At 46.4% G+C, this 27,048-nt stretch overlaps 1 protein-coding gene across 5 annotated transcripts in view; it reads left to right on the top strand.

Moving 5' to 3' along the window:
- The window catches only part of SCN5A (sodium voltage-gated channel alpha subunit 5), a 176,463-nt gene that overhangs the window by 81,429 nt on the left and 67,986 nt on the right, over positions 1-27,048 (top strand). For all 5 annotated transcript variants that reach the window (XM_072598942.1, XM_072598938.1, XM_072598943.1 and 2 more), the window contains exons 8-14: positions 101-164; positions 1,655-1,796; positions 2,805-3,002; positions 8,683-8,862; positions 10,540-10,920; positions 18,070-18,202; positions 19,815-20,053. In XM_072598942.1, the coding sequence (XP_072455043.1) occupies positions 101-164; positions 1,655-1,796; positions 2,805-3,002; positions 8,683-8,862; positions 10,540-10,920; positions 18,070-18,202; positions 19,815-20,053 (1,337 nt within the window). The remainder of the gene's footprint in view (positions 1-100; positions 165-1,654; positions 1,797-2,804; positions 3,003-8,682; positions 8,863-10,539; positions 10,921-18,069; positions 18,203-19,814; positions 20,054-27,048) is intronic.

Raw genomic sequence — 27,048 nt, 5'->3', positions numbered from 1 at the left:
CAAACTTGAATCTACACAGGACCAAGCAGTTAGATGCCAAGTGGAATCCACATAGTTAAGAAGTTACTCTGAGCCTCAAGGGCCTGCCTTTGTCTTACAGAAAACTATTTGCTGAAGAATGGAACCTCGGATGTGTTGCTGTGTGGGAACAGTTCAGATGCGGGGTATGTGGTCCTCCAACCTAGGGGGTGATACCTCTTACTAGATCTGTTTTCTGGCTTCGGATTAGACCTGCCATCTTTTCCTCATCTATGAGAGACCCTGGCACCACTCTGGACTGTCCTGAGCTAAGTGGGTATTGACCAAGCAGAGAGAGTGGTCCAGTGGAAAGAGCCCTGACTCTCTGGTAACCAGGACCCTGGGATTATATCCCAGTTTGGGCAAGCAATTTAATCTCCCTGGGCCTCAGTTTCCGTAATTGTAAAAGGTGGGGGGAGGGACATTGACTTAGGCTCGAGGTTCCTTCTGGATCTCTCTGTATGATCCCATGATGGCAATTTCAGAGGAGACACAGACTGGCTTTGTTCCTGTCCTTCCCTGGACATCTGCATGACCCCCATGGAGCTGGGGATGTGACTGAGAATGCTAACAAGGTATGAGCAGGGGAGACCCAAAGCTTGCCTTTTAGCCTCCCCCTTGCTCTGCCCTGCAGCCTTCCTCCTGCCCCAGACTCATACCCATGGCTGGAATTAACTGATCCCTTTAGGGGTGTCTGACATCACCATCTCTGATACTTACTGTCTGTGTAACCTGGAACTCATCCTTTCAGCAACCAGAGCCTCAGCTTCCCCATCTGTAAAATGAGGAAGATGGACCTAGACTGAGATCTAAAGTCTCTTCCAGGTATTAGCTTATTCGATAAATAAGTCCAATTTTCTCTCCTGCTTCTGAGAACACATACACACACACTCACAGACACACACACACACACACACACACACACACACATACACACACACCTCCCCTGTTGCCATCATGAAATTTGGGAGTGGGAAGGCACCTCATTACCTCTCCAGCCCAATCCTGCATCATAGTCCCTTCCAAAGCATCGTCACAAGTGATCCTCCAGCCTTCTCTTCTAGATCTCTCATGAGGAGGAACCTACAATCTCCATATGGATGTGAGCAGTACCCCCTCTCCCCCCACCCTCCACTCTCCCTTCATGATGAGAGGATAACACTTTCCCCTCTGTGGGGATGTGAAATTGAAGCAGGAGGAAAGCCATAAGGGAATGAGCGGAGCTGGGCTGGGGTCTCTCTAGAGGAAGCTGGAAGCTGTTTGCCCCGTCCCAGTCACGCCACTGGCCAACACCGCACCTGGCCGGGAGCTCGAGATAGCCAACATTTCTATAGCATTTTAAAGTCAGAAAGCCTGTTACCTGCATTATCCCCTATTGCCATCCAACAACCCTGTGAGCCAGATGGGATGTTTCCCCATTTACAGATAAGGAAACTGAGGCTCCAAGGGGTTGTGACTTACCCAAGGTCATACGGTGAAGAGTTTTCCTGACTCCAGGTCAGGTTCTTTAGCCTCACGGGTATGTCCATTATGCTGGCTTAAACAGACTTGGGAAGGGAGGGATCTGTGCCCAGTGCAGGGCTGAGGGATTACCCTACAAGCCTCGGTTAATGGTTCCAGTTTGTCTGGCTCACAGGACGTGTCCAGAGGGCTACCACTGCCTGAAGGCTGGAGAAAACCCTGACCATGGCTACACCAGCTTTGACTCTTTCGGCTGGGCTTTCCTCGCCCTCTTCCGCCTGATGACTCAAGACTGTTGGGAGCGTCTCTACCAGCAGGTGTGTGTCCTGACTGAAAGAGGAGTTCCAGCCGCTGAAGGGTGGGGGCTGGGCCTTTCTCCCTACAAGTCAGCTTCGTGTCATGTCATGAGGCCACAGCGGCTCCTGACTGGACTGTTCCCAGGCTCACCCTAGGGGCTGGCATGGATGACAGATCTCCAAGGGCAGGATTTGGAATTCCATTCCCCAAACCTCCTCTCCAGGGCCACTGTTACCAGTTACCAGGGATGCCCCACTGTTGATAGGATAGGTCCTAACTGGGGATGAAGCAGCTTGCCCATCAGTCTGGCTTGGTCCCTGCTCTCAGACCCACAGAGTTTAAGCCCAAAGTAGGCGGCTCCTCAGCTCCTGGGGCACGACTACCTGTGATGTGTATTGGCTGAAAGCCGCAGTCTCAATATTTAAAGGAACCAAGTGTTTTTGTCTCCACACCATTCTGCCCTTCAGGTGTGAGACATTTGCCCCTTTAGCTAAGGAATACTTACCTCTCCCTGGTGATGTAAGATGGCACTATGCCCCTGTGTGTGAGTTTAGAACAGTCTCCCTCTGGTGCATGCAAGACGTTCTCCGCTCCTTGTGTGAGACAGTCTCCCTTAGGTATGGGACAGTCTCCCTTCCATAGGAATGTGGGATGTCTTTCCCTCCATGTGTGACATTGTCTTCTTATGGGCATGGGATGGTCTTTTCTCCTTATGGGTGTGTAGCATTTTCTCTCTCATGTGTGGGGCATTCTCCCCTTTAAGTATCTGATAGTGTACAGTGAATATAGGACATTCTGCCTCCCAGAAGGAGGGGAGACATTCTCTCCTCCAGATGGAGAGGAGGCCTGCTCTTCCTCTGGGCGTGGGCCATTCTCCCTTTCACATGTGGAATATGTTACAGACCCGACTCAGTCAGGGGCAGATCATCTGAACCCTTTTCTCCACCCGGACCAGGCAGTGCTCCCAAGCTTGTGGGCAGCATCCAGTGCATCCTGACCTTTTCTCCCTCCCTCCCCCTTGACCCCAGACCCTGAGGTCGGCCGGGAAGATCTACATGATCTTTTTCATGCTAGTCATTTTCCTGGGGTCGTTCTACCTGGTGAACCTGATTCTGGCTGTGGTGGCCATGGCTTACGAGGAGCAGAACCAGGCCACCATTGCCGAGACCGAGGAGAAGGAAAAGCGCTTCCAGGAGGCCATGGAGATGCTGAAGAAGGAACATGAGGTTGGTGGGCAGCTCACCTGGCTTGTGCATGTTGGGTGAACCCAGGGGGATAGAGGCCTGTGGAAGGAGGGTGGAAGATTCATGCTGGGACATCCCTTGGGGGAGAGAGGAGAATTCCCTATAGTCTGAACCGGCTCCCAAAATAAGCTCTAGTCTTTGTAGCATTATCATAAAGGGCAGGGAGGCCTGAGGAAATCAGGCGGTGGGTTTTAAAAGGGATATGTTAGGCTTCCCTTTCACTCTCTTTGATCCATCCACACCTTCTCCCCACATACCTTCTTCTGTCTCCTCACTTCTATTACCTCCAGCGTCTTTGCACACATCCTTCCTCCATCTAGAACACCTCTCCATATCTTCTTCATCATGACCCCTTCCTCATCCCAGGGAGCCTCCCTCACCACATCTGGCTCTTCCCTCCTCCCTCTGTCCATTTCAATAATTTTATCCGGTAGCCATCTAGTTACTGGCATTTTGAAAGTGCCTACTTATCGTGGGAGAACCTCTGTATACCTCATCAGATCTTGAATCCTCCTCAGGGGCCTAAGGGGAGTTGGTTACTCACCTGTTCCTACATGAGCTAATCAGATTCAGGTATATGCCTGTCTTCCTAGGACTTGGCTTTGCTTTTGTGGGTGCCCAAAGGTGATGAAATCAACCCCAAAGGAAGGGGCTTGCCTCAGTCAATGCCTGTTATAAATTCTATTATATTTTATTTTATTTTATTTCAAGTTCCAAATTCTATTCTCCAAATTTTCCCTCACCCCTCCCCCATCCTTTGAGAAGGCAAGAAATATGATATCCGTTATACATATGAAGTCATGCAAAACATTTCCACATTGACCACGATGCACAGAGAAAATAATCTGCACTCGGAGCACCCCAGTTCACTCTCTGGAAATGGATTTTTTTTTTTAGTATTTCCTTTCATTACGTTTTTCTTTTCATTTATTTTATTGTACTTAACAGCATTTTGTGTTTTCCGATTGCATGTAAAGAGTTTTAAACATTTATTTTTGTAAGATTTTGAGTTCCAAATTTTTCTCCCACCCCCAAGACAGCAAGCAACCTGATATAGGTTACACATGAACAATCATATTAAACATATTTCTACATCAGTCATGTTATGAAAGAAGAATCAGAACAAAAGGGCAAAAAACCACAAGAAAGAAAAAAAATAAAAATAGTATTCTTCGATCTGCACTCAAACTCCATAGCTCTTTCTCTGAATGTGGATAGTATTATACATCATGAGTCTTTTGGAATTGTCTTCAATCATTGTATTGCTGAGAAGAGCTAAGTCTATCAAAGCTGATCACGGCACAATGTTGCTGCTACTTTGTACAATGTTCTTCTGGTTCTGCTCGCTTCACTAAGCTCACTTCACTAAAACCATGTAAGTGTTTCCAGGTTTTTCTGAAATCCAACTGCTCATCATTTCTTATAGCACAATCATATTCCATTACATTTCATATGCTACAACTTTGTTGATGGTATCTTCTTTTATGTCTAAATCATGTATCTGTTTTGACCTTATCTTGGTATATGGTGTGAGATGTTGCTCTATGCCTAGTTTCTGCCATATGATTTTCCAGTTTTCCCAGAAGTTTTTGTCAGAGAGTGAGTTCTTGTCCCAGAAGCTGAAAACTCTTTGGGTTTATCAAACAGTAGTTTACTATACTCATTTACTACTGTGTCTTGTGTACCTTACCTATTCCTTTGATCCACCACTCTATTTTATTTAAAATTTTTGCATCAATATTCATTAGGGAAATTGGTCTACAGTTTTCTTTCTCTGTTTTGGCTCTTTCTGTTTTAGATATCAGCACCATATTTGTATCATACTAGGAATTTGGTGGGATGCCTTCTTCACCTTTTTTTCCAAATAGTTTATACAGTATTGTAATTGATTGTTCTTTAAATGTTTGATGGCGTTTACTTGTAAATCTATCTGTCTCTGGAGATTTTTTCTTAGGGAGTTCACTGATGTTTTATTCAATTTCTTTTTCTAAAATGGAGTTATTTAAATATTTTATTTCCTTCTCTGTTAATCTGGGCAATTAATATTTTTATGAGTATTCATCCATTTCATTTAGATTATCAGATTTATTGGCATATAGTTGAGTAAAATAGCTCCTAATTATTGCTTTAATTTCCTCTTCATTGGTGGTGAATTCATCCACTTCATTTTTGATACTGGTAATTTGGTTTTCTTCTTTCTTCGTTTTTTAATTCAAATTAACTAAAGGTTTGTCTGTTTTATTGGGGTTTTTTCATAAAACCAGATCTTAGTTTTATTTATTAGCTTAATAGTTTTCTTACTTTCAGTTTTATTAATCTCTCCTTTGATTTTCAGAATTCCTAATCTGGTATCTAATTGGGGACTTTTAATTTGTTCTTTTTCTAGTTTTTTTTAGTTGCATGCCCAATTCATTGACGGATCTCCTCTTTCTCTATTTTATTCATGTAAGCATTTAGAGATATAAAATTTTCCCTAAGAACTAATTTGGCATAATTTTGGTATGTTGTCTCATTATTGTCATTCTCTGATGAAATTATTGATTATCTCTATGATTTGTTGTTTGACCTAGTCATTCTTTAGGATTATATTCTTTAGTTTCCAATTAACTTTTAGTCTACCTTTCCCTGACCCTTTATAACATGTAACCTTTATTGCATCATGATCTGAAAAGGATGCATTTAATATTTCTGCCTTTCTGCATTTCGTTGTGAGGTTTTTATGCCCTCATATCTGGTCAGTTTTTGTGTACATGCCATGTACCACCATTGAATTTTCTCCAGAAGTCTTTCATATCTAACTTTTCTAAACTACTGTTCACCTCCTTAAATTTCTTTTTTGTTTATTTTGTGGTTAGATTTATCTAGTTTTGAAAGAGGAAGGTTGAGGTCCTCCACTAGTTTTGCTGTTTTTTTCTTCCAGTAACTTACTTCTCCTCCAAGAATTTGGATGCTATATCACTTGGTGCTTAGATGTTTACTATTGATATTACTTCATTGTCTATGGTACCTTTTAGCAAGATGTGGTCTTTTTCTTTATCTCTTTTAATTAGATCTAATTTTGTTTTTGCTTTGTTTGAGATCAGGATTGCTATCCTTGCTTTTTAACTTCAGCTGAAGCATAATATATTTTGCTCCAGCCTTTTACCTTGAATCTGTGTGTATTTCTCTACATCAGACGTGTTTCTTGTAAGCAACATATTGTAGGATTCTGGTTTTTAACCCTTTCTGCTATCTACTTCTGTTTTGTGGGAGAGTTCATCCCACTCACATTCACAGTTATGATAACTAACTGTGTATTTCCTTCCATCCTATTTTTCCCTCTGTTTATACTTCTCTCTCTCCTTTCATCCTGTCCCTCCTCACCAGTGTTTTGCTTTTGACTGCCACCTCCTTCAGTCTGCCCTCCCTTCTGTCAGTGCCTCTCTTCCCTTTTCTTTTCCCTTTCCTTTTCTACTCCCCTATAGAGTAAGATAAATTTCTCACTAAGTGTTTATGTTATTTCTTCTTTGGGTCAAATCCAATAAGAATAAAGTTCAAACAATTCTCACCCCTTCCTTCTTTGCCTCTACTATGAAATGTCTTTTGCACCTCTTCATGTGATATAATTTACCCATTCTGCCTCCCCCTTTACTCTTCTCCCAGGACAATCCTTCATTTCACCTTTTGATTTTTTATATCATCACATCAAAGTCAGCTTATCCACACTTTCTGTCTATGTATACTCCTTCTAACTGTCCTAATAGAGATACTGTTCTCAAAAGTTACAAGTATCTTCCTGTGTATGTTTATAAACAATTTAATCTTATTGAATAACATGTTTATTTTTTCTTTCCTATTTACCTTTTTATGTTTCTCTCAAGTCTTGTATTTGAAGATCCGAATTTTCTGTTAAGCTCTGGCCTTTTCATCAGAAAAATTTGAAAGTCCCCTATGTCATTGAATGTACTTCTTGTGCTCAGTTTTGCTGAGTAATTGATTCTTGGTTGTGATCCGAGCTCCTTTGCCTTCTGGAATATCATATTCCAAGCCCTCCAGTCCTTTAGTGTAGAAGCTGCTAAATCTTGTATAACCTTGACTGTGACTCCTTGATATTTGAATTGTTTCTTTCTGGCTGCTTGCAATATCTTCTCCATGACCAGAGAGTTCTAGAGTTTGGCTTCAATATTCCTTAGAGTTTTCATTCTGGGATCTCTTTCAGGAATTCTTTGATTCCTGATTGATGAATTCTTTAAGTGACTATTTTACCCTCTGGTTCTGGGATATCTAGAATTTCCTTGATAATTTCCTGAAAGATGCTATCCAGGCTCTTTTTTTCTCATTGTGGCTTTCAGGCAGTTCAATAATACTTAAATTATCTCTCCTAGAGATATTTTCCAGGTCAATAGTTTTTCCAATAAGCTATTTGACATTTTCTTCCATTTTTTTATTATTTTGATTTTGTTTGACTGATTCTTGATCCCTCATAGCTTCCAGTTTCCCGCTTCTAATTTTTAAGGAATTATTTTCTTCAGTTATCTTTTGCACCTCCTTTTCCATTTGGCCAGTTCTACTTTTTAAGGAGTTGTTTTCTTCAGAGGATTTTTTCCTCAGTTTGGCCAATTTTATTTTTTAGGGAATTGTTTTCTTTGGTCAATTTTTGTCCTTTTTCCAAGCTGTTGACTCTGTCTTACATAACTCCCATTTCTTTCCCCAATTTTTCTTCTACCTTTTCAATTTGATTTTTAAAATCCTTTCTACGCTCTTTCAAGAAGGCTTTTTGGTTTTGAGACCCAATCATATTCTCTTTTGAGGCTTTGCATGTAGGCATTTTGACATTGTTGTCCCCTCTTCTGAGTTTGTATTTTACTCTTGCCTGTCACTGTAGAGGTTTTCTGTGGTCAAGGCTCTTTTCTGGTTTTTGCTCATTTTTAGCCTGTTTCATGACTTTTGAAGTTGAGCTCTGCTCCTGGAGCACAGGGGCCACTCTCCTAAGCTTCTTGTTGCTGGAAGCCCTGGCTTTCTGTGCTGGAGCTAGCTTCCAGGACTCACAATTTGCTCATTGTGCTGGGGTGGCCCATTCCTTTGACTATTGCCTGTTATGTTGGGGTTACAGGAATAGCAGTTTGCCTTCTGCCTCAGTTGCTGATCTGTGTTGTGGCTAAGTGCCTCCTACTGGCTTGGCTGGATACTATCTGTGCTTGGCTACATTCCCCTCTTACCAAGTGAGACAAATCTTCCATGAAGTCCTTCTAAGTTATCTTAAGCTGTAAAATTGTTTCACTCCATCTTTTTGTATATTCTGTCACTCCAGAATCTGTTTAGAGCCTTGATTTTACATTGTTTCCAAGGGAAACTGGGGAGAGCTCAGACAACTTCCTGGCCTCTCTCTGCTATCAGCTCCACCTCTGGTGGATGCCATTTTTCATCATGAGCCCTTTGAAATTGTTATCATTGTATTGATCAGAGTTAACCATTATTATCTCGAGCCCAAACCCACTGACCATCAGAAATCAAAGGAACCCTGGAGTTTATCTGGGCCACACCCTTTCCTTTTACAGAGAGAGAAACGGAGGCTAAGAGAAGGGTCTGAATTGTCTTTGGTCCAGATTCAGGCTAAGCAAATCCATTGCCACCATCAACCCCAGCCACAAATCAGGAAATTCCTGCTCTCTTTCTCCCTCAGGCTCTGACAGCCAGGGGCATGGACACGATTTCCAGGAGTTCCTTTGAGATGTCTCCCCTTGCCCCAAAGACAGCACCAGACAGGAGGAGCAGGAGGAGAAAGAGACAGTCCTCAGGGACAGAGGATGGTGGGGAAGACAGATTCCCCAAATCAGACTCGGACGATGGTCCTCGGAGAATGGTAATTTCCCCCCTCCCCTCAGCACTGCATTTTCCCCACCTATCCTTTGGAGGTATTTCTATGCTGCTGTCCCTCCCCAGATATGGATCCCCAAATTGGTCGCAGTAAGGCCTCTGAATGTAGTCTAACTAAGGCAGAGTGGAATAGGGTTAACACTCACCTCTCTTGTTCTCAGGACTAACCTTTCAGTTCATGCAGACTAAGTTTTTCCTTTGTAAAATGAGAGTGTAGACTAGGTGTCCTCTGAGGTTCTGTTTGGCTTTTTTGAGTACCCATTTTATAGATGAGAAAAATGATGCTCAGAGAAATAGATGGCTCAGGGACATCTGGACGAATAAGTCTTCAAGGTGGGACATGAATCCCATGTTCTTTCTGGGATGCCTTGTGGCCTGCCAGTTGCCTTCCCCCAACTGCATTTTAGTCAGGGGACTTAGAGGGGATTGGGCAGGGGCACCAGGGTGGGATGCAGGCCTCCCTTCTAAGCTGTCTGCCTTAGTCCAAGGAACCTGCTATAGCAGCTCCCTCCAAGACACCAGCTCTTGCTAATACTTTAATTATAGCAGGTTTATTGAGCTTAATGAGCCAGGGAGGCTTAATTGCCTTGCAAACTTGCTTAGCAAGAGCTGAGGGCTAGTGGGCAATCAGAGATCTCCAAGCATTGTCACTTTGATACTGCCCTGTGGGCACTGGCACCCCACCCCCTTTTGTCCTTTGCAGCCTGGGGGCAGGCGGAGAGGGCCAGTGCCCAGATCCCAAGGGCTGGCCTCCCTCTGAGTGGCATTCTATGCCAGCCTGCCCAGTTCAACTGCTTCAGCATCTCTACTTTTAGTGAGGAGCCTTTGGGCTTTCTGTTAGAAAGGCTGGGACAGAACCCAGACGCCATCTTCCTAAGCTTTCTGGGAGGTGTTTATTGAAGGATCCTGCCCTTGGCCAGCTGTTTGACCTCAGGTAGTCAGTCAGGAGGCATTTACTAAGCACCTTTGGGAGGTCAAGCTCTGGGCTGGGTGTTGAGGGTACAAACAGTCCTTGCCCACAAGGAGCTTAAAATCTAATGAACAAGAAGGAAAAAACCAAGCATTTCTATGCTTTGATGTTACAATCTCTTCAAATGTTGGGAGGCAGAGATGGCAGATGTAGAACAGATGGAAGGGGCCGCAGGTGAAGGCTCTGGCAGAACCAGAGCTGAGTCCTGAAGGAATCCAGAGTCCTCAGTTTTCTCATCTGTAAAATAGAAGTGATACCAATACCAGTTCTAACCACTCCCCATGCATGTTGTGAGCCTCAAGGTGAATAAGGCACACAAACCTTCGAACTGGTAGGGAGGGCAGTGGATTTCTTCCTCACATGAGAGGCCACACACAACACTTCGTGGGTGGACAGGGTACAGATGACTAGGTACATTGAAGGGGTCTGCAATGGCTGGAAGGCTGTCTCCACAGGTGTGCTGAGTGATATAGAGCCATTTACAGGAAGCAGAGAGTTGGAGTCTGGGCCCTGGGGTAGTCGAAGCCTGTGGAGTCCCTGCAGGAGGGGCCTTTGTGAGGTGTAAAGAGCTTCTGATGCCTGAGCTTGATCTCCCCTGGTGACCCTGGGTATAACTGGGTTGGGGAATGGGGTAACAGATAAGCAGGCACTAGGAAACTAGACAAGGTCATGACTTGGTCTCCTCTTTTCCAGACCCTTCTGGGCATCAACCATGGACCCCACAGGAGTTCTCTGAAGCGCCGATCTAGTCACGGCAGTGTCTTCACCTTCCGCAGGAGGGACCTGAGCTCAGAGACAGACTTCGCTGATGATGAGATTAGCACTCCTGGGGAGAGTGAGAGTCACCGGGTATCCCTCCTGGTGCCCTGGTCTGCTCGGCGGCCCAGCACCCAAAGCCAGGCCAGCCCAGGAGTCCCCATGGCCCCCAACCTCATACACAATGGCAAGAGGAACAGTGCTGTGGACTGCAATGGCGTGGTCTCCCTCTTGGCCACAGGGGTCCCAGAGGCCACGTCCCCTGGGGGCAGCCTACTGTCTCCCATGATTCTGGAGAAGCCCCAACCTCCAGACACGGTGAGCCAGCCATTGCGCAGATAGCTAACATGTGTCTGTGTATAAACACATGGATGTGCATGTCTGCGATGATGAGGATGGTTCCTTTCTGTGTGCTCTGGAGTAGACCTGTAGGAATTTGGTTCTGAAAGGCCTGAAATTAGAGCAAACAGAAATTATTTTTCTGGTCTCTGTATGGTGGAATGGAAAGATGTGATGGGCCTAGGCCAGGCAATATGGGAGGCTCTCACCAATCAGAGAGTGTCTGGGCAGGACTGGTGTGTCCTCCCTGGGGGACCAGAGGGAGAGAATAGGACACTTCAGTGTGTCAGGAAGTAGCCTGGTAATGAAGAAAACTATTCACTTCCTACAATGCCTTACACATCTTCTGGCTCTGTATCTATACCCTGAGGTACACTGCTCCATCCAAAGAGTTAGGCAACACTCCCCAGCTGTGATCTCCCATCTCACCACCAAAAGGAGGGGGAGGGACTTCCTCATCTGTTTTCCAGGACAAAGACTGGTGATCTCCAGCTCCATGGTTGCCATAGGAATTTGGAGCAAGGAGATACATATGTAGATTAAAGCTTCCTCAGAGAGGACTCGTAGCTTGAGCAGGACTCAGGACAGGTAGAAGAGGCTTCCCTTTCATTTAGGCCAACTTGCCCATGGGCTCTAGGAAATCAGAGGAGGAAGAGATGAACTTATAAGAGGGATGTCAGTGGCTGTTTGGGGAAACCTCCCTCTTTGGATATGGATGCCTCAGAAGTCCACCCCCTCTCCCTCTGGTGGTGGCATACAGGAGCCTGGGTGGGGGAGGCTCAGGGGCCCATGGCCAAGGCTGATGTCCTGATGTGGGAAATGAAACAGGTGCTCCATGAGGCTGGACTGCCTCCAGTGAGGTCATGGCCCAGGAGGCTCGTAACTGGGGAATTAGATCAGCCCTGGGTAAGTTAATATCATTTCCTAATTTCATTAGGGAGAAAATCATCTCATCTCACTGCCCATGTCAGGCAGCATCCACATTCATACACTTCATTACCCATGACTTGGATTTTGTGGATTCTCACATCTGTGGGGCCATTTCTAAAGTTAAAAGAATTAGGGGGACCAAGATGGGGCCATTTCCAAAGTTAAAGGGATTAATGGGCCAAGATGGGACCATTTATAAAAGTAACTGAATTAGAGGCCACAAGGCCTGCCTTTCTCGAGCTCAGCCTGAGTTCTTGAGGGGAAACTCCCAGCTGTTTTTCCCCTCCAGCCTAATCTTGAGTCAGGGTTTGGGGAGAAGGGATGATGATGATAGAGGGAGGATCCAGGAATGTTTCATGGCCTCTGTTTATCCTAATAAGGGGCCAGGCAAGGTGTGGTATGGATAGAGAGCTGGACTTGGAGTCAGGTCGACAGACCTGGGTTCAGATCCTACCTCTGATACTTAATTGCTTCATGACCCTGGACAAATCACTTAACCTTTCATTTATGAAATGAAGAGGTTGGATTTGGTTGTCACTCCTCAAAATAATCCAGTTATTAGAGACCAGAGCCAGTCCTCTAATCTCCTGCCTATAAAAAGATATTATGATACAGGAAGAGTAGCTGTTCAACCAAAATCCTGCCCAGAATTTCTGGGACCAAGGTCTGTAATATGGTGCCAATGTTGGGGGTAGGCTATTGGATCATAGATTTAGAACTGGTGACCTCAGGGGTCATACCTTCATTTGATAAATGAAACTTGTCACTCGCTCCCAGCCTCAGTTTCCCGTTCTGTAACATGAGAAGGTTAGATTCAATACAAGCTGTAAGATCCCTTCCAATTCCATGGTCCAATTCCTTGGTCTCCTCATCTGTAAAACAAGAAGGTTGAGCCAGATGGCCTCAGAGTCCTCTTAGAGCTCTGACTCTGCAGTCCTCTGATAACTAAGGCCTTTTCACAGGATCCCAGGGCCTTCAGCAGCCTTCATGTCTGGTGCATACATGAAGAGACTCCCTCCCCATCATAACTGCCTGACAACTGGCTGTCCAGCCTCTCCTTGAAGTCCTCCAAAGACAGGGAGCTCCACACTTCTCAAGGCAGCCACTTTGGGACAGTATGGTATAATGGGTACTGAGAATCAGGAAGATCTGGATTCAAATCCTTCCTCAGCATTTACTAGCTATATAATGCTGGACCAGGCACTTCCCCCTTGGTGCCTCAGTTTCCTCATCTGTAAAATGAGGAGGTAAGGTTAGATGTGTCTGCGGTCCCCTCTAGAGATAGAGCTCTGATTCTGTACCAATCATTATGTGGCATTTCCAGACACTGAGCAGCCATTATTCTTGGTTCTGGCCAAGTACGCATACATGAAGATTAAGATGCATATCTTTTCCTCCATGCTAAATACGTGTAGCTCCTTCCTCGTATGAGACAGACTCAGGTCCCTTCAGCAGTGGGGGCACCGTCTTCTGACCACTCTCCTGCTTATCAATGACCTTCTTCAGTTGTCGTACCCTTCAGAGAGGTCTAACCAAGGCACAGGAACTGTCATCCGCCTATTCCTGGAAGCTCTGCCCCTCTAAATACGGTCCAAGATCATGGTAGCCACATCCCACTGCTGATTCATGGAGTTTACAGTCTACTAAGACCCCCAGATCTTTTTCAGAACCAATGTCTAACCATGTGTCCTTCACATTGTCCTTGTAAAGTTGATTTCTTAATTCCCAACTGGAATGTTACATATATCTCTGCTAAATTTCATCTTAATAGACTCATCCCAGCGCTCTAACACTGAGAATGGCAAACCATGACCTATAGGCCAAATATGACTTTCCACCTCCTGGAGAGCCATACAAACATAGGTGGTGGACCAGCTTTGGCCCCCAGGCTGTAGCTGGCTGACTCTTGCTCCAATCTGTCAAGATCTTTTTGTTAACCATTTTCCTTCTTAGGTTGGTGCCACATGCCATCTTTGCCTTTATCTAAGTCGTTAATAAAACTGCTAAGCAGCACAGGGCCAAACACAGATCCCTGGGGCACTCCACTGGAGATCTCCTTGCCCATTGACATCGAATCCATCTCATCCATCTCCCTCCATCTCTTACAAGATGCTTTAGACAAAGCTTAGCCAAAACCTAGGTCCACTCATTCTCCTCATCTAATAGTTTAGTTATCCTGTCTGCCTCAGTTTCCTCATCTATAAAATGAGCTGAAGAAGGAAATGGCAAACTATTCCAGTATTTTTGCCAAGGTAACTCCAAATGGGGCCACAGACATGACTGAAAAATGACTTAAAACAACCATCACAAAGTCTGCATCATCCTCTGCTCTTGGCATTGCTTTCCTTTCCAGGTGTCTGTCACCGATCTCTTTAATGACTCCTTCCAGGGTCTTTCTAGCCAGCTGAATGGCCTTAACTTTACAGACATGGTTCTCTTCCCTTGCTCATTTTTGCCTTCCTCCGCTCTTGTGATACCTCACCTACTGTCCATAGTCTTTCAGAGCCCCCTGGCAGGTGCTTAGCCATCCCTACTGCCAGGTCTTCCAGGCCCGAGAACTTGAGTTCATCCAGCCCAGCAGCATGCTCACTCCCTATCTCCTTCCTGATGTTGGGAGTCGACTCCCTCATGCTCATTTTTCTTGGCATTTCCAGTCCCAAGGTCATTCCCCATGGCAGAGAAAACACAAAGTAAGAATTGGGCAGCCCTTTTGTTTGTTGCCATCATGCCATCCACCCCAAGCAAAGGTCCTGTACCCTCTTTAGCCCTTCCATTCTCTGGACCTCCATTTCGCCGTTTGTAAAATGAGGTCAGTAATCTAAATGATCTCTGAGCTCCTTTCCATCTTTAAAATCCCAGATGCTATGAGAACAAACTCTCATCAGCCTCTCTGAAACTTGTACTCCCTGGTCCTGATCCTCCCTTGGAGGCTAAATGGGAGGCTAACCCTTCTTCCAAAAGAAAACCATTCTAATGTTTAAATATGGTGGCCAGTGTGGCCTGCATAGTCAAGGGCTCTTAACCTGGTAGTCCATGGACTCTTGCTTGATTTCACTACTCTGAACCTTCATTCCCTTGGAATTGGTTTCCTTCATGATCCCATTTTTTATCTCATGCATCTTAAGCCATTATTCTGAGGATTTCATGCCGAGTTTCAATATGATTGGCTTCCTGTGTAGTCCTATGTATTTTCTTACATGCATTTTAAATCCTTGTTGGGAGAACGGGTTCGACATCCACTCCATCAGACCACTGAGACGGTGGAGCTAGAGGGTCCTCAATGCAGACAAGGTCTTCTCTTCTGGACTAATCAGCTTCAGTGGGTCCTAAAACACTGGCCCCTCCCCATCCCATGTCCATTCCCTGACTTATTATGGCAGTGCCTCCCAAGCCAGGGTCAGGACCTAGGTGCAGGAGCATTTCAGGTATACCCTGATGCCATACTCTTCGCCATCCATATCCTGGATGTGGGCCCCCTCTCCAAAGGCCACCCAATATCACAGTTTACTTTTTCTTTTTTAAATAAACTCCTGGTGCCCTGGCTGGTTCATCTTGTACTTGTAATCCATTAAAGCCTTCTGTTTGTGGACTCATAGAATGTTAGAAGGGGTAGAAACCATGGAGAGCTGACAGGCCAGCCTGCTCACTTTACAAATGAGGAGCTGGGGGCCCAGAGAGGTTAAGTAAACTACAGGAGGTCACACAGTGAGCTACCAGGCACATCATCCAGGCTGGAGAGTCAATTTTGGCAAGACTAAGCATCAAACTTGACAGACATCTCTGATCAGCTTCCCAGGGCAGCCTGTCTGGCCCGCCAGTCATTCCATTTCTTAGTGGCTCCCTCGATCCTGTGTCCTGCCCTGCCAGATGGGCTGACCTTCAGTGCTTTGGGCTAAGTCATGGATAAAAATGTGGCCTGGTCTGTGGACAGAGCCCTGTGCCTCTCCAGGCAGACATCAATCTTTGGTCCGGAGCGCCCTTTGGTTCCATTTGTTAATGGATCTCCCACAGGGTCCCCCTCAAGTTGGGATCAATCTCTCTTCCTGGCCTCCCGTGGGGGCCATTTGTTTACCAGGCATGCTTGGGGGAGACACTGGAAGAAATGGAGACTGGCAGGGGGACAGATGGGCCATATGACTCATTCAGATGAGAAAGCATTCTGTAAAGGCCGTTATTATTATTGGTGGTATGAACATTCTTCAATGTTGGGGGAAAGAACACAGTTTTAATGTCCAAAGTCCCCATCCCAGCCCTGCCATTGACTGTCTTTGACATCTCAGCCAAATCCTTCCCATTCTCTGAACTTCAGTTTCCCCAGCTGTAAAATGAGGGGATTGGATTTGATGGCACAGTGGATAGAAAGCAGACTGGGATCAGGAAGAACCAAGTTCAGATCTGACCTCAGACACTTCCTGGTTATGTGACCCTGGGCAAGTCCCTGTTTGACTCAGTTTCCTCATCTGTAAAGTGAACTGAAGAAGGAAATGGCAAACCATTCCAGTATCTTTGCCAAGAAAAACCCATATGGGGTCACTGAAAGTTGGATATGACTGAAAATGATTGAACACAACATCAGTCCCTTCTAGACCTGTCTCAATTCTCCCCTGATCCCATGTTATGGAGAAGGAAACAGCAGGTTTGAAGGGTAGGGAGTCCGAGATGCCTCCGAGGGCCCAAGAAGCAGTGGAGCTTGGACAAGTCTCAGTCAGTCAACAAACATTTATTAAATATTTCCTGTGTGCCAGGCACTGTGCTACTAGGGATACTGAGAATGACAAGACAGCAGCTACCCAAAGGGAGCTCATGGGGGAGACTGTGGGAATTGCTCTGTACAAATAAGATGGCAACAGGACAAATTGGACATGGGCAATGGAGAGAAGGCATTGGAATCCATGGGGATCCAAAAAGCCTTCCTGGAGAAAGTGGAATCTTAACTGGGACTGAAAATACAGAGGAGACAAACTGCCCATGTCCTAGAAGCAGAGTACATAGGGACCGGGTCCTGAAAAGACTGGGGGAAGGAGCCTGGCTGAGAGCAGCTGGCAAGGCTGGCCTTGTGCTACCCCAAAGCAAGGGGGTGGGGCTGGAGGGGCCTCAGGGGAGCCCCCAGGCATTCCCCTCCCCCAGGCACTGACTCTGCTCATCTAGTCTTCAGGTCTAGAACAGACACTGTTTCTGCATTTGTGATATGAATTATTCATTCCTTATGATACTTGATATGAACTAGACACACTAGTGTCTCATCCAAAAACACACAGGCTGCCCCAGAGGGTAGCAGAGTCAGGAGAAGGCAGAGCCTGCACAGTCTTTTGCCCCTTGCAGTCATTTGCTTTCCAAAAGCTCAGGAGAGCCCTGGAGTGGAGAGAAGAGCAGACAGAGGAGGATGTGGGGAAGGTGGAGTAGCCCCATGGAGAGTCCCCATCTCTGAAAAGGAGGGGAATGGGGCAGACAGTCTCCAAGGTCCCTCTCAGCTCTAATACTGCCAGGTAATTGGGGAAGCTAGGTGGGGATACCCCATGAGAGAAGACAACAGAAAGTCTGGGGGGAGTGTTAAAATTCACGTTTATAATAACACTGACATTTCAGTTGGCTGGACAATGACCTTGACTTTTCCACTGACTTCTCAGGGCCCCTGATTGGAGCCCAGGGGCTGCAGGCAGACCTCCCTGGGGTAGCACCCAGCTATTCCTAACTCCAGCAGGGAAGTACAGTGGGCCTAAGTACAGGTCTAAGACCTACTTTGTAAACCCTTTTTCCACCTAGAACTGTGATCTTCTTGGCATGGGACACTCTAGGTGTGGAAACTCCATCCCCTTATACAGATCAGCCACTCATCTGTAGCTCAGGCAGATGCCTGGCACAAGCAGTGCCTCCCTGGCCTGCTCTGGGTGGCATACCCAAGGATGTCAGTCCAGGGAATGTTAGCGTTTCTGGACCAGTGTCCTCGCAGGTAGTGCAGTGGAGAGAGTTCAGCTGGGAGACAGGAAGGCTAGAATTTGAATCTTCCCTCAGACACAAGCTGTGGGATCCCCAGCAAGCTGTTTCATCTCTCTCAGCCTCAGTTTCCTTGTCTATAAAATGGGGATAGTGATCACAGCTACATTACAGGGTTGCTGAGGGGATTGCGTGTGATGCTTTCTGGCCTTCCTTTCATGGACCTTAAAGCTGGACATAAATGTTGATTTTTGCCCTCCCCAGACCTCAGTGTCAGAAGAAGTCAGTAAGAAGCAGCTCCTAATGCCCCAGCGTCTGTCCCTGGAGTACTTTGAGGAGCCACATGAGCGGCAGCGGGCCCTGAGCGCCGTCAGCGTCATCACGAGTGCCCTAGAAGGTCAGTTTGAGGGCCTGGGCCCTCTCCTGCTCACTCCTCCCCATGGGCCTTCCCTAGGCTCCCCTCCCCCGAGCCAGGCACTTCCTAGGCTCAGCCACAAGGGTGGGAGCCCAACCCCTGGAGCACAAGCCCCTTTGGGCTGAGGCAGCCAATCCCTCACCTCAGACATGGGGGCCCAGGTGCTACATCAGACACTGGGTGGGGCAAAAGCTTCTTTCTTCCCCAGGGCAGGAGCCTCCACCCCTTCTCTTACTGGGAATACAGTGAAAAGACCTGGTTCTGGAGTCAAGCCCTGAGTTCATATCCTACCTCAGATCCTTATGATCAAACATGTCCTTGGACAAGTAATTTCAGCTTCCTGGGCCTCATCATGTCATTTCTAAAACAACGGGCTTAGATTCTAGGGGAGTCCTCAGAGACTGTCTGGTCCAACAGCTCATTTTACAGATGATGAAACTGAGTCCCTGAGAAGAGTGGGAACCTGCCCAAAGTCAGAGGCAGAGTGGGCTTTAAAGCCAGTATGTTTTCCATCAAATATTTGCCTCCTAATTTCTCTACTAAACCAAATTAGCAAGCATGTGGAGGACCCCCTCCCCTAGTGGCAGAAGGGGAAGGGACTTGAGGGATGCCAGGATCATGGAACTGGGGCTAGAAGCAGCCTTACAGCTCATCTAGCCCACCTCCAGATCCCTCATTTTACATGTGAGGAAACTGAGGCCCAGAGAAATAACATGACTTGCTCCTAAGTGACAGCACTGGAATTCAACCTCGGTCTTGTGGCTCCAGGTTCACTACCTTTTCCCCAGAGGTCATCCTCTTTCCAAGGGGCACCATTCCATACACCATCTGAGTAGTGTCAGCAGTGTGGACACCATAATCCAGGTAGTATGAGTAGGGAAGGTGGCCGGTGTAGACAGTGGTGATCTAGTGGTAGAAATGATAGGAGCTGGCATTTATACAGTGAATTAAAGGTTTACAAAGCACTAGGTGCCCATTGTTACAGCAACCCTAGGAGGTGGGAGTTACTGAGATCTCCAGATGAGGAAACTGAGACCCAGGAAAACTCCCAGGACTCCAAAGTCATTTCTGGTCTATGTGCCATGCAGAGTTTATTCACACGATGGATTCTAGCCATGACTCTTGCCTTGTGGGACCTTGGGCAGGTGAATTCCCTTCCCTGGGCCTCAGTTTCCTCATCTGTAAAAGAGAAGGAGTTGACCTAGAGGACCTTTAAGGTTCTTTCAGGTCTACATCTCTGATCCTATGTGGACATTGCTGAACTGGATCATGGGAGCAGTGTAGATGGCAACAATTCAGGGTACAAGAAGAGCTTGTGCACAGGTCTAGTCAGAAAGGCAGCATGGTAGAGCAAAAGGAACTTGGAATGGGGGATCCCAAAGCCTCTATTCAATCCCAGTCACTGGCCCTCTCTGGGCCTCAGTTTTCTTACCTGTACCATGCTGGAGTTGGACTAAGTGATCCCTAAGCCTGGTCTTTCCAAGTCTGCCATCTTGTTCCCATCCTTCCATTTGTTTCCATGCTCTCTTGGGGGTTCATGCCTAGGGACACTGGGCATCCCAACATCCCCCCATGGCCAAGTTCTTCTCCCCAGAACTGGAGGAGTCACAGCGGAAATGCCCCCCTTGCTGGAACCGCTTTGCTCAGAATTATCTGATCTGGGAGTGCTGCCCACTGTGGCTGACTATCAAGAGAAACGTCAAGTTTGTCGTGATGGACCCATTCACCGACCTCACTATCACCATGTGCATCGTGCTCAACACCCTCTTCATGGCACTTGAGCATTACAACATGACGCCTGATTTCGAGGAGATGCTGCAGGTTGGCAACCTGGTAAGAGAGATGGGAAGCCTGGGAGACCCTGCAGCATGGATGCAGCCATCCTGGGTTGGGGGAGATGTGGGTCCCAGGGACTCCTGAAAAGACTCTCAGAAACAGCTGGGTGACATGGTGCAAAGAGCTCTGGATTTGGAGTCTGTTGGTAATGTAGCAGAAGGAGCCCAGGGCCTGGAATCAGGAAGATCTGAGATTAAATCTGACCTCATATTTACTGGTTGTGTGACCTCATGCCTCAATTTCCTCATCTGTAAAATGAAAACTATAGACTTGATGGCTTCTGTTCCCTTCTAGCACTAAAGCTATGATCCCATGAGTGGAAAAGAGTTCCACTCATTTCTCTTGGTGATAGAGGACAAAACAAAGGGCAGGGATGGAGATACAGAGAGGGAGATTTGGGCCCGGTGTTCAGAGAAGCTTGCTAGCCCTTCCAGATGCCCCAGGTGGAGGGCTTCCACTGCCTGGAGCTCTTTAAGCAGCAAGAAGGTTCTGGTAAGGATTCCTTATTAGGTAGCAAGAAGGTTCCTTCCAATTCTAAAATCCACAACCCTTAGCATAGAGCCTGGAACATAGTAGGTGCTAATAAATGTTGATTGACTGAGTCAGTGGAGAAGAGCCCCAGACTTGGTGATGGGGTGGCCCTGGTCTGAGTAGAGAGGGAAGAGCTTCTCTGTGTGGGGCCCCAGCTTCATAGGAAACTTCCAGGAGGCCTCCAGTCTCAGCAGAGACTTGGCTAGTCTAGTGGGGAGTTCAAACGCGAAGGCAGGAACACCACTGAAAGACGTGTCCAAGGTGTGTGAGTAGGCACTATTTACATGTGTGTATATGAATATATATACATATATGTGCATATGCACACATATGTACAAGCATGCATATATACCTACATATTTATATATTTTCACACCTAAATTATGCCAAGGTTCTCATAGAGGGGATCCATCTAATTGGACCCAGAGATGGATGAGAGGGCCCCTTCCATCTTTAAGATGTCATTATCCTATGAGTCATTAATTCTAGAAGAAAAGGTAATAAGAGCCATCAGATGCAGGTGAGACTGATCAAGGAGGACTGCAGGGAAGAGGAGGATTTTAAATTTTACTGTTCTGGATGTCTAGTTTTTGCCTCACATCCCTTTCTGTATATGCCCATCCAGCCTCCCCTAACCAGTGAGCCATCCCTCCTAGCAAAAAGAAAGGAAAAAGACTTCAGTCAAACCATCCCCCATGCCTGACTCTGTACAGGGTATTCCACATCTGTAGTTCCCCACCTCTATAGCAAAGGAGAGAGATTTGACCTCTCAGCTCTTCTTTGGGTCTAAGTTTAGTCATTATAATTACCCAGCATTGTAGTGCTAGGTTTTAAAGGAAAGAAAGAGCATGGCTTGTATTGTTGGGGGCAGGGAGAGGGGGTATTTGGGATCAGCGCAGGTAGTTTTAATGAGGGACAGGAGAAGTTGTGGAAAGGCACAGAGAGCTTATGATAGGTCTTTACAGGGAAAATCATAAAAGATGACATTGGTAAAGTAATAGGTTGGGGGAGGGGAAGAAGAAGGACAGTAAATGAGTCTGCACTGGGAGTCATAGGATCATGGATTTAGAGCCAAAATGGACCCTCGAGGCCATCAAGTATAACTCTCATTTTACAGATGAGGAAACTGAGCCATAGAAAAGATAAATGATTTGCTTAAGGTCCCACAGCTGGTAAGGCAGGAGTTGAACACAAGTCTTCCTAAATCAAAGTCCAACACTCTATCCATTATACAATGATACCTCTCTAAGGGGTACTGGTGGTGGACTATGGTGCATTGTAAGACCTTAGGCAGATCATTACTTCTCTGGGCACAAACAATTTCTACTCCTTCAAAACATCTTTTTCGCTGCCTTTCGCTGCCTTCACTCCCTGGGTGATGTAGAGAGAGAAGGGACCCAAACCAGAAATTTTTCAGGCCTCCCTGGAAACTGGAAACAGGTCAGAGTGTGTGCCTGTTATAGCGAGGCCTCTGCAATTGGTTTCATTATCTTCTCAGGTTTGCAGAAGTAAAACATGACAGGTGTCCTCCGGTCGAGGCTCCACGGGTCCTTTGTAGCACATGCTCTACCTGCAGCCTTGGGTTGGATATTCCCAGCATCCTCCAGCATCTAAAAATAGCAGGTTTCTTACCATCTGACAGGTCTCTTGCATGGAAGAGTTTACCTTCCTGAAGTAATTTATTGCTTGGCAAAGTCATTGAGTCTGTTCCAAACTGTGCCCAGCACTCATTCTGAAACAGTCACTAAAACGATCCTGCTTCCTGGGCATTTGCATGTCTTCACTTTGCTCCTCCAAGTGAACACAGTGACAAAAAAGGCTCATGAAAGTTTGGAGAAGACTTTCAAAGCAAGAGAGCCTGGTGGTTGTTCTATGGGGTGGTTCCCGTGGAAGGCCATCGGGCTACATTTGAGTCAGATTTTAATTGTTGTGGTTGCGTGGAGGTTGGAAAGTGGAAAGATGGGCTTAAAGCATTTTCCAGTCACAGCTGTGCTGGGTCATGGTCAGGCTGTTATTGTGTTGCTATGATATGTGTGTTTGCGCTTATGTTGTGCTATGCCGGAGTTTCTACTGGAGCAGGTTGTGACTGCGTTGGTGTATAGATGAACTGTACTGCAAGATGATTGGGTTATATTGGGTTATAGTTCTGTTACTTTGTCTGTGACTGAGCTGAATTGTGATTGTATAACCATTAAGTGGGACTTTGTCACATTAGGTGACCGTGGGTTGGGATCAGGTTGTTTCTGGATGGGGTTGGTATGTGATGGGATTGTGTTGTGTGCCATTGGACTTTGTTAAAATGTTCTTGGGTTATATTGGGTTATCATCAAGGTTGTGTTGTGTTGGGATAAAGTTAGATTGAGTTATTGCGTCAGTATTACGCTAGGATCAGCTGCAGCGTAGTTGGATTTCGGTGGATTGCCGTTGGGTTATGCTTAACCACGCTGGCATGTGATGGGCTTTGAGTGGTGATTGAGTTGTTGTAGCGGGATATGATTGGCCTGATATTAGCTAATAATTGTTTCCATTTATGTAATGGTTGATGGTTTGTGAAGCACTTCACATGTTAAATCATTTGATCTCATGTGCTAACTGTGTTGGCACATGACTAGACTTTTTTCAGTGTGGTTGAGTTGTAATTGGGTTGTGTTAGGATGTGATTGGGTCGAACTGGGATCGAATTAGAATGGGTTGGGTTGCATTGGCTGTTGCTGGGTCGTGGCAGTGGTTGTGTACAACCTAATGAGTGGGTTGTACCTTCCTCATTCTTGTGCTTTGAGGTGGTTGTTCATTTGAACACATTGGTCGAGGGATTGGCATGGAAGAGACCAGATGGAATCCAACAAGAACCAAAGTGACTTGGAAACTCTTTAGGCAAAGCATTTCCTAAGAGCAAGAAAGCCCAGACATCCTCAATAATTAGATCATCTTGGGCACTTGTTATTCTTCTGGTAAACTCTTTTCATTGGGAGCAGCCTTGCTTCTGAGACTACCCATAGCAAGCAGAAAATTCTAGTCCATTTTTGTGGATGGGAGCATCCATTTTAGCCAAACATTTAGCAGCGGAGTTTTCATGCTACCCCAGTACACAAGATGGAAATGTGTGGGTTCAATGAGAATCTAGTTTCAATTACCAGTGGATTAGAAGTGAATGATAATCCTGGGCATGATGCTAATCCAGCTAGGCAGATTCAGAAAGGATTAAATAGCTGAATCCAAAGTCATTCATGGGCTGATATAAACCCAGAAGAAAGTTTCCAAGGAAGTGCCTCATGGATCTCTCCTTGACCTTAGGCTGTTCAGCTCAATATTTTTATCAGTGCCTTGGAAGAAGGCATAGGTGCTCCAGCTGTCAAATTTGCAGACAGCTAAATTGAGACAGAGAGGTAACTCTTGGAATGATGTATTAGGACCAAAAAGCTCTTAGCGGGCTAGAACAATGAGCTGTGTCTAAGCAGATCAAATTTAATAAAATAAATGTAAAGTTTTACCTTTGGGGTCAAAAACTCAAGTTCATAAAGGCAGGGAGGTGGGGGTGGCCAGACAATAGAGTTGATACAAAAAAGACGTGGACAAGTTTTCTATGAGCCAGTGGTGTGACATGGTAGCCACAATAATCAGCCAGTCTAGGCAGCATTTGTCTTCAGCCTCTGATAGGAGATGGCACCTGAGATGTAATGTCCAAAACAGGAGAACTAGAGTGCCAGCTACCACTGGATGCCCTGGGCAGATGACACCTGGACCATTGTGTTCAGATCTGGGTACCACATTAGAGGAAAGATGCTGACCACATGGATAGTGTATAGAAAAGGATGAGGTGGTTAGTGAGGGCCTCCAAGAAGAACAGAAATCATCTTTTCCCCAAACCCTTTCTTCTTCTGAATGTCCTTATTACTGTCATGGAATCTATTCTCCCAGTCACCAAGATTTTTACCTAGGCGTCATCCTTGACTCCTCACTCTCTTGTCCTCCATATCCAATATGTTGGCAAAACTTGTTTCTATCTTCACCATAGCTCTCTAAAATGCACTCTTCTCTCCTCTGACACTACTCAGCCCCTTGTGCAGACCCTCATCACCTGGACTATTGCAATAGCCTGCTTTGGTGGAGGGGGCAGTCAGCCTGTGTCAAGTCTCTCCGCACTCCAATAAATCTTCTGCTCAGTCAACAAAGTGATTTTCCTAAAGCCCAGGTCCAGTCATGTTACCCTCTACTCAATAAACTCCAGTGGTTTCCTATGACTTCCAGGATCAGATATAAACTCCTCTGTTTGTCATTCATGACCTTTATGACCTAGGCCCTTCCTTCTCCCAGCCACACTGGCCTTTGGCCATTCCATGCTCTTAACCCTCCTGCTGTCTCACTGCCATCACCCATTTCTGGAATGTTCTCCCTTTCTTTTTCATCTTCACCTGGCTTTCCTAATCTTTTTCAAAACTCAGCTCAAATTCTACCATCTGCAAAAGGTCTTTCCAGGTTCTGCTGATGCCTTCTTTGCAAGCTCCTCCATTTCTGCTATGTGCTGCTTGTAGGGCCACATTTATCTGCACATTGTCTCCTCCGCTGGAGCATGAGCCCCTTGAGGGCAGAGGTTGCATTCAATTTTCTGTCCCTCCTCAGGTGCTTAGTGCCTGGTATATAGTGGGCATTTCATGAATTCTTGATTGATTGATTGAAGAGACTGTTAAGGTGAGCATAAGGGCTCTCTCTCTCTTCGAATCATTAAATGGCTTTATGTGAAAGAGAAAAGAGATCTGCTCAGCTTGGCCCCAGAGAGCAGAGCTGGGAGCCCTGGAGGAAAATGGCTAGGAGGCCAGTTGAGATTTGACATAGGAGACAGCAGCTTTCCAGACTTTCCCAAGTCACACTGCCCAGGCTCAGGTCCTCCTCCTCCTCCTCCTCCTCCACCTGCAAGTGGGTCATGAACTCTGCCCCTGGGACTTGGGGCTCTGAACCAGGCCTCCAGAACCTTCCTAGCCATGCTGTCACATATATCACCACCACCACCCCTTGCTTTCTAACGGCCCTTTAGGCGGATCCTCCCCAAAAGAATGTAAGCTGTCTCAGGGGAGGGAATCTGGCTTTCTTGTTTTGGTATCTCCAGATCTTAGCACAGGGCCTGACACATAGCTAATGCTTTCTCACTCCTTCATTTATCCCTAAGAATCAGAAGTCTTCAAAAGTGGGATAATGCTCAGCCCTGCCTGTTCTTGGCTCCATTCTGAGGGGGAGGGTGGGAAGAGGAGACACAGATCCTGTCCTCAGGAAGCTCCCAATTGGAGAGACAAGACTTCTGTCTATGGAGCAAGCAGAGAACAAGCCAGGAAGGGTGGAATTGTAAGTAATCAGAGAAGGGGGAAGTCAATATGGTCTGGAGATGTTGAAAGAAGGGTCTCTCAAGAAGCTGGGGCTGAGCGTTGAAAGATCAGGATAATTGGAATGAGTGTAGAAGAATAAAGGATGGACTTGGAGGCAGGAGAGCCCACCATGAGCAAAGACATGAATGTGGACCGTGCATTTGTGTGGGGGGATGAGGTGGGGCTGGGAGGGAGGACTGTGAGGACACCAGTCTGGTGATGCTCCTGCATCATCCCCCAAGGAGTTCAGGGCAGCCCTCATTGGTTCAAACAAGGTCATTTCCTCTGACCCCTCCTCCCAGCAGCATGGGCCCAGATAATTGAGAATCAGCTGGTCTGTAGTCACTGGCATTCCCTGGGAGCAGGGATGTGCTTAGCCCTCAGTGAAGGAGGACTTATGGGGTGATTGACTCACCGAGGATTCCACCCCCTGGCTCACCCTTCAGTGGAGTTCAGTCAGGGCTGCCAGCTGTCCTCAATCTGTCCTCTAGGGCTCAGACAGAATTGGGTTACAGAATCCTTGAAAACCCCCCCACCTCATTTCATCTTTATTCTTGTTGATTGCTAAGCTCTCTGGGATACATTCCCAGCACCCTTTGCAGCTGCAGAGCCTTCCCAGGGCTACAACCCTCTATCCATCACTTCTGGCATCTAGGTCTGCCTGGTCCTTTGGGGGCCATCCAGTGCAACATTTCAAACATTTGTGAATGGTCTCCTATGGGCCAGGGATTGTAGTAGGGGACTGGACAGGAACAAGGAGACAGAAACCAAACAGGAGCAAAAGGCTGCCCTCAGGGATCCCCCAGTCTACTGGTAGGGAGGGTACAACATCAATGCATTTATTAAGTGTCCGTTATATGTCAAACAATGTTAGTGGCAGGGAAGACTTGCCCCCCCCCCCAAACTAAACAGGGAGTTACCACTCTACCAGAGGAGGTATAGAGTGAGTAATTGCTACGAGGTCCAGGAAAGGTCTCATTGGCAGAGGTGGTCACTAGATTGTACTCTGAAGGAAGCCAGGCATGGGAACAAGCAGAGGGGAGTAGGGGGTATATTCCCAGGATGGAGGGGGCCCCTCATGCAAAGGCACAACATTGGGAGATG

Source organism: Notamacropus eugenii, chromosome 3 (genome assembly GCF_028372415.1).
Source record: "Notamacropus eugenii isolate mMacEug1 chromosome 3, mMacEug1.pri_v2, whole genome shotgun sequence".
NCBI classification, from domain to species: domain Eukaryota; kingdom Metazoa; phylum Chordata; class Mammalia; order Diprotodontia; family Macropodidae; genus Notamacropus; species Notamacropus eugenii.
The sequence above is the reverse complement of the archived record's forward strand: the minus strand, read 5'-3'. Positions and strand labels throughout refer to the sequence as shown.